This window comes from Rousettus aegyptiacus, unplaced genomic scaffold (assembly GCF_014176215.1).
Source record: "Rousettus aegyptiacus isolate mRouAeg1 unplaced genomic scaffold, mRouAeg1.p scaffold_m13_p_1, whole genome shotgun sequence".
NCBI lineage: Eukaryota > Metazoa > Chordata > Mammalia > Chiroptera > Pteropodidae > Rousettus > Rousettus aegyptiacus.
Window position 1 is genome coordinate 109,913,260 of NW_023416284.1, and position 14,875 is coordinate 109,928,134.

General features: G+C 36.6%; 2 protein-coding genes across 23 annotated transcripts in view; both read right to left on the reverse strand.

Annotated features, from left to right (window-relative positions):
* The window catches only part of COL21A1 (collagen type XXI alpha 1 chain), a 343,061-nt gene extending 339,672 nt beyond the window's left edge, over positions 1-3,389 (reverse strand). Inside the window, exon 1 of the mRNA XM_036230969.1 lies at positions 1,667-3,389. The gene's annotated coding sequence lies outside the window, so the exon portion shown is untranslated. The remainder of the gene's footprint in view (positions 1-1,666) is intronic.
* Positions 3,390-3,512: 123 nt separating this feature from the next.
* The window catches only part of DST (dystonin), a 398,831-nt gene continuing 387,468 nt past the window's right edge, over positions 3,513-14,875 (reverse strand). For 11 of the 22 annotated variants that reach the window (XM_036230189.1, XM_036230197.1, XM_036230206.1 and 8 more), the window contains 7 exons: positions 14,329-14,346; positions 11,505-11,622; positions 10,104-10,175; positions 8,966-9,165; positions 8,440-8,550; positions 5,658-5,781; positions 4,518-4,780 (listed from right to left, as the gene is read on the reverse strand). In XM_036230189.1, the coding sequence (XP_036086082.1) occupies positions 4,518-4,780; positions 5,658-5,781; positions 8,440-8,550; positions 8,966-9,165; positions 10,104-10,175; positions 11,505-11,622; positions 14,329-14,346 (906 nt within the window). Of the gene's footprint in view, positions 4,781-5,657; positions 5,782-8,439; positions 8,551-8,965; positions 9,166-10,103; positions 10,176-11,504; positions 11,623-14,328; positions 14,347-14,875 lie in introns of all 22 variants that reach the window. The other 11 variants (XM_036230457.1, XM_036230502.1, XM_036230546.1 and 8 more) reach the window with 7 other exon arrangements.

Below are 14,875 nucleotides of genomic sequence, written 5' to 3' on the forward strand. Positions count from 1 at the left end.
TGCAATATGTAGGTACACCAACATTAAATGTTGTTAAAGATACATCTCACTCTAATGTATTGACTTTTAGAAATTAGCTAATGACAAAATACATACAAATAATATCTCAAGAGAAATTAATATACATTCAATGATAGTGTTTGCTCAAAAAACTTTGTGATGAAAATATGCCACCAAAAATGTCCGGAGATCACTGGCATTGAAGGCAGATTCTAAGGCTGTGAGAATTAAATTTCCTAGTCTTTGCCCTGGAGTAAAAGTAGCTGCTCTTAGAATTAGTAACATTCTAAAAAAATGTCTTGTTTATCAGGACAACTTTTGAAAAATTCTTAATTTCTATTAAATTTTCATCTCCTATACTCTTTAATTTCTAATAATAGAGTACAATAAAAGTGTGGGTAAACTAATATAAATTCCTTTGAACACATTTTGCTTTGCATATATTCTTAATTTAGCTCACTGGAAGCAGAGCGAGGAAAAAAAAAATTTCATTTTTTGTTGCTCTTCATCCTCACGAGATATCATCATCTCCCCAGACACCACAATTTTATAAAATCAACCTAAGTTGTACAATTTGGTAGGTTAAGACAGATATTGTAAAATATTGTAAAAAGAAAAAAAAAGTGAACTATTTCTTGCACAAACATCTCACTCATGACTCTATTCACTTTCAAATAGATTTTGATAACCATCAAGTCAATCTCTGACATGACTCAAGGGAATTTAGTAACTATAGTACTAAAAGACAAAATTAAAGTGTCCTTGCCTCCTCTGTGGGACTCCAAAGTCAACAGCCAGGCAGCAATGTCATCAGACACACACAATAGTTTGGGCCCTTGCAAATGTACTGTTAAGTGTGGTACCAGACTTCTCATTTGACAATCCAGCACATGCTTTTCAAAGCATCTTGGCAAAGAGGAGTAAATAACTACACCTCATCATATCTTCCATCCCTTGTTGCAAATACTTATACCAAGTTTTAAAATGACCCCATCACCTCCCTTTCCCAGACTCTCTTCCTTCTCATTTTTACAGGTCAATCTCCTGCGGTCAACAGGGCACTTTCTGAGCCCTTCCGCCCATATTCGCCATAAAAAGGAACCAGATCTGAGATCTAGCCGGGCCTATCTACTTCTGCACTGATATCAAAAGAGGATACTCTATTGCTTCAAAAGGAGGTAGCAGTACATGAGTAGTTTTGATTTGTGAGACAAAAACGTCTACTCCAGATTCAGCTTCCCTAATGATTAAAAACTGTTAAATTATTCAAACAAGGAGACATTAGACGGAGGTGGCCCTAATGCTGTGGCAGTCTGGGAAAGCATACCAAAATCTAAGCCTGTACATGCCAGAATGTTATAAAATCTAAAAGGTTAAGAACAATCAAGCACAAGCAGCCAACTAGGCTTTAAGCTATAATCAATCGATTATTTCCTTCCTTGGCTTCAGCCTCCTTTGGAAAAACCTTTGCCTAGCTCCCATTGGTGGAACGCTCCTAACCACTTCCGATTTGGCGCTACCCAATTCAAATCGAATTTTGCTCATATAAACTCTTAAAATTTTTAATATATTTAGGTTTATCTTTTGACAGTTCTGGTGTCAGAAAGGGAACCAAAGGAGACCCTTGACTGCCCCCCAAGAACGACAAGCAACCAGACAAACTTACTTGCTGAGCAGCTGGGGCTCCCGCTTTCTCACTGCCTCTGGAGGAGGTGATTAAGTCCCTCTCAGATCCTAGGTACGCAGCTTTTGCGTTCTGTGTTTTCAGAATTAATCTGAGCATTTCTTTTTCCGGTCCGGGTCCGGAAACCAGCTGTAGTCGGACTGGGTCCGTCCCTGTACCCAGTCCGACTTAGAAACCGGTCTGGGGCCAGTGTGAAATCTCAGGTGAATAAAATTGTTTTAAACCTGAACAAGGTTAACCTTACCAAAGATAATCTTGATTACAGAGGCTACAGTGAAGAACTTTTGACCTAGAATTGTTAATTAAACGAGGAGGCCATTAGATAGAGGTAGCCACAGCCATCCACAACAGCAAACCAAAATTGAAGCCTATAAATTCCTCCAGGTTACAAAATCAAAATGCTAAGGACACCAAACACAAACAACCAATTAGGCTTTTAGCTCTAGCCAGCCTATTATTTCCTTGCTTTATTTTGCCCTTTGTCTATAAAAGTCTATTCTTTGAGCTCCTATTGGTAGAACACTCCTAATCACTACTGGTTGGGAGGTGCCCGATTTCAATCAATTTTAACTCAAATAAACTCTTTAAAAATTTTAACGTCTCAGTTTAACAAAACCAATCTTTACAATAGGATACTGAGTTGAGATTCATTCATTCATTCATTCCACTGTTTTAAAAAACAAACAAAAAGTCAGGACGGAGGAAGGAAAGAAAGGAGAAAGAAGAAAATGAAAAGAGGAGGAATGTGTATGGGAGAGGTGTGTCTGCTGCATTCACTGTAACTTACAGGACTCTTCGGAAGTCAGCCTGAGGCGCTAGGATTAGTTCAAAAGGAAACTAATGTCAAGCATCAAAGTTTGGAAAGCACCCTCCCACTGCCCTCCAAGGCAATTGTTAACTAGGAGCAGTTCCTTAAGACTCCTCTGAAATATTTTAAACCACTTATCTTTCTCCAAACGCTTATTACTAAAAAAGCTCTTTAACAGGGGTAGCTTTCAAACAGGCCGAGATAAAATCATTCCGTTAAGTTTACCTTTGAAGTGGAAATGTGATCATATGCAAAGCACCAAAGGACTAACAACCATTTCAATTTCCTTCTCAGATGACAGGCGTATAATCAAAGGCGTGAACTATAATGTGATCTCTTAGGTTAGGATTACCCTTTCCATCATGTTTTGAGAAAGAAAAAATCACTATCACTTAAAAGTGGCACCTAATTTCTGTCAGTGGAAATTCCAGGCTCTTCCGTGTTGACCCCCGTGAACAAGGCCAAGCGGGGAAGACATAATACTATCCTCTTGAACTTGAATACCACCACTAAAGCGTGCTGAAGTAAATTTACAAAGTTATGGGGAAAGTCGTGGCCTGCCATGCCCAAAGCAACAATCTACCATCCTTCTAATTTTATTTGATGCCATTTTTATATTTAGGAATATTCTATCATTGGATTTTTAAAGGTACACAGGCCAGAAGAATATCATTATATTATCATAATAAAATTGGTCACCCTGTCTGTCACACATCCCCTGGTTTCAGTTCCTGTTTTTTAGTGATTTATTAACTGTTTTTTCTTTGAATAGAGAAAGGCAGGGACCCTGTGGTCTCAGGGACACCAACTGGCTGGCATGTGGTTGGCAATTAAAAATATTTGTAGAAAGAGTATTTATGTAGTTTTTATTATATATTTATAATAATATTATATCCCTGTTTGATGTCCTCCAAACTTAGCCTGTTACACTATTAGTAAAAATACATCATACATATAACCTTTATTTTAAACAGACGACAACGGAAAAAGTTCACTTTAAATAATCAGGTATTCCATATGTTCAAGTGAATATGTTTTATTAAATGCATACTAATATCTTTCTATAGTGAGTATACATAATAAGTTAAAATGTATATATTTATTAAATATAGATATAATACCAGAACATGATTATTTCAGATGAGAAATCAAAATAAACCCATTTTTAAGTATCTTTTGGTCACTCCAAATTGATATTGCTCATAAAAAAATACACTGATTTTCCCTGGGGAAAAAAATTAATTCCATAGCAATGTAGTTAAGGGACATGTTTTATTTCATAGCTTTCTGCAAGCAAAACTGCTTTGATACAAAATGAGTTCAATGATACAGGTGCTACTGCCCACTCAAGCAAAAGAAAGCCTCACATTTATATGAATGCACTTTATAATTATATTCTTACAGTATAATAGGTCTAATGTCCAGGACATCTCTGGCCTCATGTGAAGCAATGGCACAGAAATGCTGCAAGGTTTTTGAATATCGTAGCACTAGCAAGTGCTTAAAGTAACTTCCTGTGAGTTCTCTGTCTGATACTGCTTAAAGAACTATGTGTGGATGTGTTTGCCTTTCTGCCCTTCATCATCTTTCGGTTTACATTAAAATCATCTTGAACTATATATCCTTGTGTATGTCTATAGGCATTTCAGAGTTTCCACAAAAGCAAGAAAATGTCATGAGGTATCCTTAACGTTAGCTACTGATGTAGTGCTGTGGCTGTCAGAGAGGATGTGACTTACCTGTAGATACAGGAATTGATTTTAGTGTGTGCTCCACACATTACAGTGCAGAAATGTTAGTGCATGTTAAAGTCTATCTTCTCCCTCACATATGATGTGACTTCGACCCCAGAATATCTGACAAAAAATTATACAGATAAAATAAAAAGACAAATACACAAATAAGGCCATCTGCAGAATTTTAAACTCACTTCTTGCAATATTTCACAATAATTTCTACATATTTTACATCTTTCAAACTTAAATAATAAATGCTCAAGGAAGGGCCTTGTTGGAACCAATTGCACTATCTCTTTGAGGATTTGTCCAATTTGCTGGCAGGAGATTTCCTCTGGGGTGTGGGGATTTTGGAAGGCTTGGCTGTGGATGGCCGAGAACCTGCTCGGGGCGTAGGTCTGTGTGTTTGAGGGACAGTCTCCACGTCTGAGCACACAGACTGGATTTCTGAAATGTCAAAGTCTGATGCATCACTGCCTCGGCGGCTGCTGGCCCTGCTGCCAGCCTTGCTTCCGGCTCGGCTTCCTGGTCGGCTGGGAGTCTTCTTGGGATCTAAGGAGAAAGGGCAGAGATGGTTCACCTTTGTTACTGGATCCATCTGCAACAGACCCTTGAAACCTAATGCTGCCTTTAATCTCAATGACTTTCCTTGACACCTAGTAGGTGTTTTGACACTCAGAAAATACTGTGGATTCATGGCCTTTCTCCATTCCACAAGCGTAGGCACCCTCACTCTAAGTAGATACGACATACGAAAAGCTAGATTGGCAAACAGAAGGTAGGTTTTGGCTTACCCAACATCAAAACAGGATTCCATTTACTACAAACAGATACACAAAATATACTTATAATTTGAGACTATGATTTCCAAAGTTTAGTATGTATACCCAGATGCACAGAGTGCAAACATGGAGCAAACTCTCAGGTGCCAGTTTGGCCCGAGGATAAATAATAATTCAAAGCACACAGGAATTTAAAAGGCTTAGAACTGTAAAGAATTTTCATGCTTGCTGAGCCAAGAAACCCAGGGATTAGCTCACTATTCTGTGAAGACACCTGAGAAGCACCAGTATAAAGCCCAGAATGGCTGGGTTTCTCCAACCACCCCAAATAGAGCCCAGTATAATTTCCAAGTAGACGAAAGAATCCAGACTTTCCAGGTAGAAGGGGTAAGATACTGTTGCAGTTTTTCTTCTGTTCTACTTCATTCTCTCAACTTTCCCTGGTACTTTCCAGAAGAGATTCTCTGGTCACTTACACTCTAGGCTCATTTATCCCCTACGTTTGTTAGGGGACTGGGGCCGCATGTCATTCTGAAAGAATACAGTATCATCAATTCATAATTTCTTCCCCAATTAGGAAGAAAGGGGACTTTAATCTTCAGAGCATGCTACAAACGCCATTAAAGAAAGAAACGCACCACACTCACCAGCAAACTGTGTTCGGACTCTGGCGGCCGCAGTTGTTATCAAGCCGCTGTCTTCCCCAGAGTGGAAGCCCTTCCCTGATAAATATCCCGGAAGTCGAAGCTTGCTTCCTTGTATTGGTGTTCCCTGTATTTAATCAGTGAAAGGACATTTTAAGATATTGCTCCTGTCCCAAGATATTTCTCTGACACCACTTTATAGATCGGCGGAAACCTATTACTAGAACCTATCTAGAAGGTGGGGGAGGAGAAACTTTTCAATGAAATGAGGCCTGGGGTTCTCACTTGTTTATCTCCACTAATTTCCTATTCTCCCCTTGAATTCAAAGGGAACCATTTAAAGAAAATTAATTCACGTTGATGAGAAAACACAGAAATGGATATCCCCAAACAATGGCAAGAACAAAAAAAGACAAATTAAGCTGTGAGTACTTTAGTATCTTTCAGACTGTCAGTGAATATCACAGAGTTAAGAGAATAAGGGTATAAAGATGGTGTCTGCATGGTACAGAGAGAAGATAGGGCTCTGAAAAATTGTGCTTGGATATTCTGCTGCCAATATTTTTAGGAAACTAAACAAAAATAAACAGAAACAGAACAATAAATAAATAAGCGAAGCCTAGACAGCCATCATTTAAACAAACAACTGCAAAAAAAAAAAAAAGTCATGTTTTATAACTTGGTATAATACCACTTCATTTCTTGGCTCTATCACCTTCTATGGTCCTTACATACAAGATACCTAGGCTATATTTTGGGATAATTCTTCTAAAATTCTTACGGGAGTGAACAGAGACATTTAAAAAACTAATTGTCCCTTTATTAAATAGTTTTAAATGTTTAATAAAGCATATATAAGACCTTTTGATATATCAGGGTTGCAAAATTTTAATAATATTCCTAATATTCCTAATTCATTTACATATGTATTCTATCATATATTTAAGTATAAAATTCACATATGATTTGTATACATGTTAATACTTAAGTTTTCAAATTACTTTCACATATATAACTGCAATTAATCGTCCCATCCTCCCACTTATCTAATCACAACTTTTTCACAAATGTGAAAAATGAGGGCTGGGGAGGGAAGAGATTTATTTGCCCAAGATCTGATAACTCTGATCTAGTCAAATTCCTAACTAAGAATCTCAACAATCCATGAGAGAGTGAGAACCCACAATTATGAAATATATCACTCAAGGTGGCAGAATGCATTACCATGAAAAACCCAAATCGTTCTTCTCAGACCACCTGGGTTATTTTGATTTTATTGTCACGAACCCTACCTAACAGTCTTAAAGAACCTTCTATAAAGGCATATTGTTGCTGTGTTTGGTTGGCTGGTTTATGTCTGATGAGGCTATTTGAAATGAAACATAGCTTTCTATTAGTCAAAATGGCATACTTAGACTTTAATTTTGGAGACACTCTACTTTTTAAAAAAATCTGAACTAACATAGTAGCATGGCCCTAAACATTTAAAACAAACATGTTGTTTGAGGTTCCTTAAACGGATCTCAGTTTTTGCTATAACAGATCTACCATAAGTGACAGATATCTCTAGGTGTAGTATATAAATAATATTAGCATTTCCCACCTGAGGGAAGGGGTGGAAATGAGAGGCTGGGGGAATGAGGAAGAGTTGAAGAGTGAGTTGTTTCTGCCCCAATTCTACGCCTATCATCAATGTTATTTCCATCATTTCCATCTTAGACAATTTTCTCTGTTTACCTCTTATTGTTGATGTGAGGATTAAATAATAGATAAGTGTTTTTGAAAAGCATAAAGGGCTTTCTAAAGGCACTATATGACTTTTATATTTGGATCCTGGCTTCTAACATGAAATATCTCCTTCAATTCAAAAGAAGTTATTTGGGAATCCCACTCCCCTCTCCCCCAATTATTGTGATTCTTTCTAATCAAATATGTGATTATTTGTTGCCTATTATTTGTTGAACTTTATAGAAAAGTTCCTTTAAAAATTATGGGGTTGACTTTAAATGAATGTAAATGATCCAATATACGTGTTAATCTTGGCAAATTTTATATCCCTTAAATATCTTATTCCCAAATACCATTTCATATTAAAAAGCTGGAGCTTGCTTGACTAATAATAGTCATTAAAGACTAATAATTTCGAAAATGACTGATAACTTTTTGCATACTTAAGCCCCCAACACTCTGCTCTGATGATGGCTAAAAGGCTTGATTCTCACCCTTCCAGTGTTCTCGGGCAGAAATAAATGTAACAGACATTCAGAAGGACCTTTATAGTGAACACCCAATAAACATTCTTTTAGTTAAGTGATTCTCTTGCAAATGATACTGTCTCTCATTCTCATCTAAAGGAGATTGGTTGCATTTCTTGCCTAAATTAAGCATGACCTTAGGTCAGCTATAAATCAGCTATAAAAGAAACTTTACTTAAGACTGAATATAATCTTCTGCATTTCACTCTCCCAAGAGAGAAAAGTAAAATTAAGTACAAGGAGAGGAACAAAAAAAAGAAAACAAAAACAAAGTAGATACAGCGCCTACAGGTATTACTATGTTAAGCCGACACTGGTTCAAGAAGCTAAAACTAAAACTGCCTTTTCTGGTGAACCCCTTACTCTTATGTCTTCTAAGAACTGCTGGGTTGATAACTTATTTTACAGAAGTCCATAAAAAAGACACAGTGTTATCAAAAAATATGTTAAGGAAGAAGTAAAGCAATGTTAGTAGGTGATAGTTTCAATTAAAGAAGACTGTTAGACTAGAATCTTGGACCTTACGATACCTCTGCAGATGGCACGGAAAAGTCTGAGCACTCTGCTGGTTTACAAGGAGTTGACATTTTGCTGTTTGTCAACCATGGTTTACCATAATTGCGTGTTAAAGGATGGAGAATCTGTATGAAACAATGGCAAATCAAATGTAAAGGATAGCAGATAAAAAAAAACAAAGCCACAGAAAGAGATATTCATAGCAAAGAGTCACATTTCACAGTAAGAATGATAACAATTAAAAATAAGTGAGAAGATTTGATGGCCTATCGTACACACCAACAACAATGAAGTTTTAAAAAGAAAAACCAATCTGTAAGGTAACCAGAGCACCTAAATAAATATTCTCTATGTGGGCCATAGGCAAAAGCACATACCGAAAAAAAAAAAAAAAAAAAAATCCTTCATTTGCCTTATTGTAAGAAGGGACATAAACGGAGAAATCTGGTCCTACAAATGCTAGGGTCCTAAAACATTCCAAAGTATTCTCAAGACACCGATTGTATAGAAACACAAAAATGTTTCATGCCCGCATCCTACCTTGGGTGTGCTGGTGACAGGGACCTGTGGGGAGGCCGCCTGGCCGGCCTGACTGGACAAGGAAGTTGATCGGTTGGGTGAAGCTCCTCGAGACGAAGGCCGCGATCTTCGGCCCCGGGGTCGGAAAGCAGCCATACCCTGACTGGCACCATCTGCTAAAATGAACTTCTCCCGAAGTTCCATGTTGGTCCTTCCTTTAGCTGGATTGCATAACACACAACAATGCACACAAACAAAAGAGGAAGGAAAAAAAAGGGGTGCTCAATCATTTATGTGAAGAATAACCACCTGGCACCACAGATTACGCTGAGGATTTCAAGAACATCTTTTTGCCATGCCAACTCCAACTCAGCATAACAAAAAGGTAAATAAATGCATTCCTTTACAATGCATTCCTTTTGGATACAAGTAAGTTCGGGAAAGGAAAAAAAAGTGTGTTCATTCTAACACTAGACACCAGCCAGAATAACCACTATTAAAGAAAGAGTCAGCATGAAAATGGAAAGCTCATGCTAAAATATTGTTAATCCACCAGCTACTGATGTCCACAAGGGTTCAGTACCCTTTTCCCACATTGAGAAGACAAGCCAGTAAAGCAGGGACTGTGTCTTTTGCATGTACTACTACTGAGGTAGGGAGAATGCCAGTATTTTAACATTGGGATTAATTAAACAATACAATTACACGGAACGAGAGATGACCTTATTAATCATCATGACAACATACAAACTTTCAGGTTTTTCACGTCAGTGAGGCAGGTAGTATTTTTTTTATTTTATGCCTTGAAAAATTATTTTACCAACATGCAATAACAAACACCAGACCCAAGGATCCATGAGGTAATCAGTGATGCAACACTCATACAAACACATGTGCACACGGAGAACACTCCACAGGACCCCGATGGGCAACGTGTTAGCATGTGTTTGATCACTTCCATAACACCTATGTTTATGACACACCGCAAGTGTGTGAAATTTTCAGACTTTAAATTTGGAAGCACCAGCTCAGTTGGATATGAGTTAAGCCATACGCAATGGATGAAGCATGTTATTTTAAAACAAATAGTTAAAGCAAGAATGTAAAAGTAGGAAAGAGAGAAGGTAAGAGAGGAGAGGCAAAGAGAGGGGTTGCCAACCTATAGTAGGCTGAGTAGTAGTAATTGAAGAGTTTGATTCCGAACGTAACATTTTACTCCCATGATGATGAACTAGAAAAAATGACACAGGATACCAATCACATTAAAGAATACTGTTAGCAGGAGAAGAAACAAAGTACAGTAGTTGAATATGCAAAGGGTGCTCAGATCTGGCCTTTAGCACACAATTTAGAAGAAAAGTTACATCAGGAAAAACACTCATAGGTTTGGCTCAATAAGAAAAATGTATTTGGAAGACTGCCACAGTCATGCTAACTTTTCTAAGCGACCCAACGAACACTACATGTTCTAACTTCTTTGTTTCAATAACAGAGCTACATTACCTTAAGCTGCATTATTTTCAAAACATAAAACAAAAAGAGAGCTTTCGTTATTTTATTCCTGTTTTAGTAATATCTGTGACTTGCCAAGAGCGGAGCTCCTGAGTCATGTCATGTAACAACCATGGTGGCCTTAGCAAGAGAGAGGCCTACTGATTGCATAGGAACTGTCAGACACACCTATGTGTTCAGGTGCCAGCTCTGCATCAAAGAGGCTCACTGGAGGAACCCCGACCTCCCACTTGGTAGTCTAACAGTGCTGGCACAAGCATTTGTGGTTGTTTGTTTAAAAAGACTGAGGAAATCATAAAAATCAAATCTTATTGGTTTTTTATTTGTTTGTTTGTTTGTTTTTGAAGAAAAGTGGGTCTACTGAGTAAATGGGAGCTAGCTAGAAATTGTAATCAAATGACCACTGGTAAGGTAAATCAATTAATTTAAAAATTGACAAGAGGATCTGAAAAAAATAAAGAAAATTAAAAGCTAACCTAGAGGCTCTTAAGCTGGTAGATATGTCGAGAGCCATAGTATTATATATTTATGTTTTTAAAGCTCTAATTTGCTAATTCAAAACAAGAGCCAAGTTAGCAGTTATCCTTTTTAAAAAAATTTTGAAGTATTGCTTTCCTCATCTCCCCCTAATTTTAAAAAAACTTTCACTTTTAAACTTTTACTATTCGGTATATCCTCAGTCTTTAACACCTCAATTTTCATTCCTTTTACTTTGCTATTTAATGACAGATGAAATCCTTTCCCCAGTTGGTGTAATTGCTCATTGTGAAAACTGCAAACAGGAGCATCTCAAAAGAAAATCTATTCCAGTATTCCCTGCCCACCGGTCTCATGTTTATCCAGAAGAAGTAAAAAAATGACGAGAATAGCATGGTTTACATGACTGCCACGAGTTCTTTGGGAACTTTAGGCTGACAGACCAATGTGAAACATTCACTGCTATAATAAATGACCAAAATCATACCCAAGAATGTTTTTGGTGCTGGAAAATAACGTGAAATTGATACACTTTCATGGTGTTATTATCTTGACATATGTGCCTCCTTACCCCTGCAAGGATCGTTTTTCACTAAGAACTCGTCGAGCGCCATCCATCCACCTCCAACGCGAACCATCACAGTACTTCGCAGGATTCGAACAAGTCGCAGTTGCTGGGAGTCTCCAAACTGTGAAGGTGAAGAAAGAAGAACCTCTAATTGTCAATGATAATTCTAAACTAAAGGATGACGTGTAATCTGTAGTAGCTTAAGCAACCGACTTTGACTTTTTGCTTAGTTCACAGCGATTAGTAAAATCTCAGGAAAAGGGGTTTGTAATGATCTGCGTTAGACTGCTGCATGCTGATTGAGCCCAAAGGAAATAGTTTGAAAAAGGATAACAAAGGTTATCGAGTATAATATTAAAGATATTTTCTAAAGATGATTTTCCTTCTTTTGACAGATACAACATTAGTAAGGTAGTGATTAAAAAATGTTTCTAGAAATTAAACACAGCCATGAAAATAAGCACTGGTCCACTAGCCCAGGATTTATACAAAATAAGATGATGACTCTAAAGAAAATGTAATAAAGTCTGATTCTTCTTCATTAAAAATTCCTCTTCTGCTAAAACTGTTTGCCACTGAATCTGTGAGAGAAATCTTCATAAACTCATTCTGTTTTCTCTGAGTGCAGTTTCGACTTAGGGAATATAAAGTAATAAATAAACATGACCAATAAAAATTTCACAAATAAAATTTTTGCATCACTAATGATCTGGTAAACCAACTAGTTCAAGACTGGATTAATGTGCCATTTTAGATTACTGTAATATTAGAACATTCACTGACATTATTAATGATGCAGCTTTCAAATCTAAAAGGCTTTCTCTTCAAGCTGTTTGTACCATAACTGCTGGCACTAATAAGCAATTGTCTTATTTTTGCCCTTTCAATGGCTCTCCAATCACTTGGATATGCTATAAATTCTGCAGGTCCTGAAAAAAATGTCTAGACTACAGGTAGTTTCTGATGATAAGGTTTATTTGTTTTGAAAGCCCATGAGAAACAATTTTATACTTTTAAATCATTTCTAATAGGCTCATGTCCAACTTATAAAAAACACCATACTGAATTTCACGGTTGTCAACCTAACAGATACCATAGCAAAATAAACAGTCAATTAAACATAACTGGCTTCTTTTTTAAGGCAGGTAAAATACAATTGTGACTTTGACTATTTGTCTGGGCTCATGGCAGATAAATAGAAAACTTTAAAACTGCTACTTTTCAGTAAGCTTTACCACTGAGTTTCAGGAAACAAACCCTAAAACAAAGACAACCATTCAAGACCCTGAAATTCAGAAGGACCTATAAAGCATGTAAAGTGCACCAGCAGGAACTCATGCATTTTACATCAAACATTTTTACATTGTTGTTTCTAAGTCCCTTTTTAGGCTTTGAGACTTCAACTTTCCTATAACTGAACCTGCTCCTGAAATGTAATCAAAATGTAAAAATCGAAATATATCTTTATTTTGTTAGAAAAAATTTGGTGCTGCTAATAAGCAAAGGGAAAAGGGGGGATTTAAAGAAAATTACCCTTAAGGAACCAGATAATTAGAACAGACACTTTTTGTCCAAGATTACATTCAAAACAAAAGTTTTAAGAAACTAACTACTTTCTAGAGATGAAATTTCAATTCTAATAAACAAAAATGATTTAAAATTTTATTTTGAGAAGGTATTCTCTAGACAACTAATGCTGTCTTCAGAATTTCCCTAATTTTCCCAAGAGCCAAATTGTGAGACAAGAATAAAATAGACTGATGTTGTTCTTTGTTTGCAGTGAAGAAGGCCTTCTGAAGTGAGTATTATATCCTCTCTACAAATTAAAGATGCCTTCTCAATTGCTGACTCAGAAAATAATAAGGATGGAAAAGTAAATTTTTATGGATCATAACTGATGAAAGAGTTTGAACAACTATTCAAAGTAATTGAAATTTCTATTTGAAAAAAATCACTTGCAATAAATGAGGATCATAGATAATTTGAAGCTTAACATGTAATACAGGCTTAAAAACTGAGTGGCAGAGTAATAGCTAATATGATATGGTCAGGTACTATAAATAGCACAGTTCTTTTCAAATGTATATAGCAAAAAAAAAAAACTTCTTGTTTAAATCAAAATATGATTTCTCTTGTTGGTATAAAAGTTTGATCATAGTGCAGTGCCACTGAAGAGTTTATACTGACTTAAAAGTGAGGTCAAAACGGAAGAGTGTGATGTCAAGGTGTAAGTTACAAGAGATACATTTCATCAAAAGGAATAATCATTCAAAACCACCAGGGTTAAAATTTCTATTGAGAGGATGCATGCCCTAAGTCAATGACTTAGAACAGACAGACAATAGCTGCTTTGCAGAGAACACACTACTGCGGCTGAGTGCCATTGAGACCTCTGACTACCCTGCCTTTCTGTGTCACTGCCTGATACTGATCCTTCCCTAGCTACCGTATCCCACACATCCTCAATGGTTAAACTCTTTTGAGGCTTTGTAGAAATGTGGGTTCCAATGAGTACTTTCATAAAATATATTCTAATTTGTGTTATCAAAAATGAGAACTGAAAATTGCATTTGTAACATGGTAACCAGCCAAGCTAAAATTCATTATCTGGTTTGCTTAAAAGTAATCTCCTCATTTGAGACACAAGGCAAAAAGGAATCCTAGACCAAGGACCCTTATAGCGTTTACAGAAACACCACGCCAACCAACAATATAGTAGCTAGGGGGGCAGCATGGGAAAGATTGGCCATGGCAAGCTTTAATGACTATGAATTAAAGTTAAAAAAAAATCATCGGGAACTTTAGAATACATTCCACTGATTTATACCTGATTTCCCAGGAAGAACTGATAAAAAAAAATAAAAAATGGAAGAAAGATATAATTAGTTCAACAGGAAACTTTCCATATGGCTCTAGAACACACACACACACTCTCTCTCTCTCTCTCTCTCTCTCTCTCTCTCTCTCTCTCTCTCTCTCTCTCTCTCTCTCTCACTCCAGGCTCCCAGATATAGTATCTAGTTTAGAGATGTGCAGGTATCCAATTGTCCCAACCTCATATCTAAGAGTCACAAAATTTTCCATACAAATTTTCTGAAAATCTTTGAGTTTCAAATTTAAGTTAAAAATTCAAATACTTAGATAAATATTTTTCAGCACTGAAGTATAAAAAGTAAGAATAAATACTGTTTCATTTGTAAGTAATATAGTATATTAGGGAAACTCAGCACATTTCCTATCTAGCTACTACATATAAGAGATTTTCTGAAAAAAAAAAAAAAAGAGGAAGAGTGACAAAGTCACATTGGTCTTCAAGTAATTGTTTTCAAGAAGGTGAACCGAGTTATTAAGATTCTGAATAAGAGAAAAAAAAA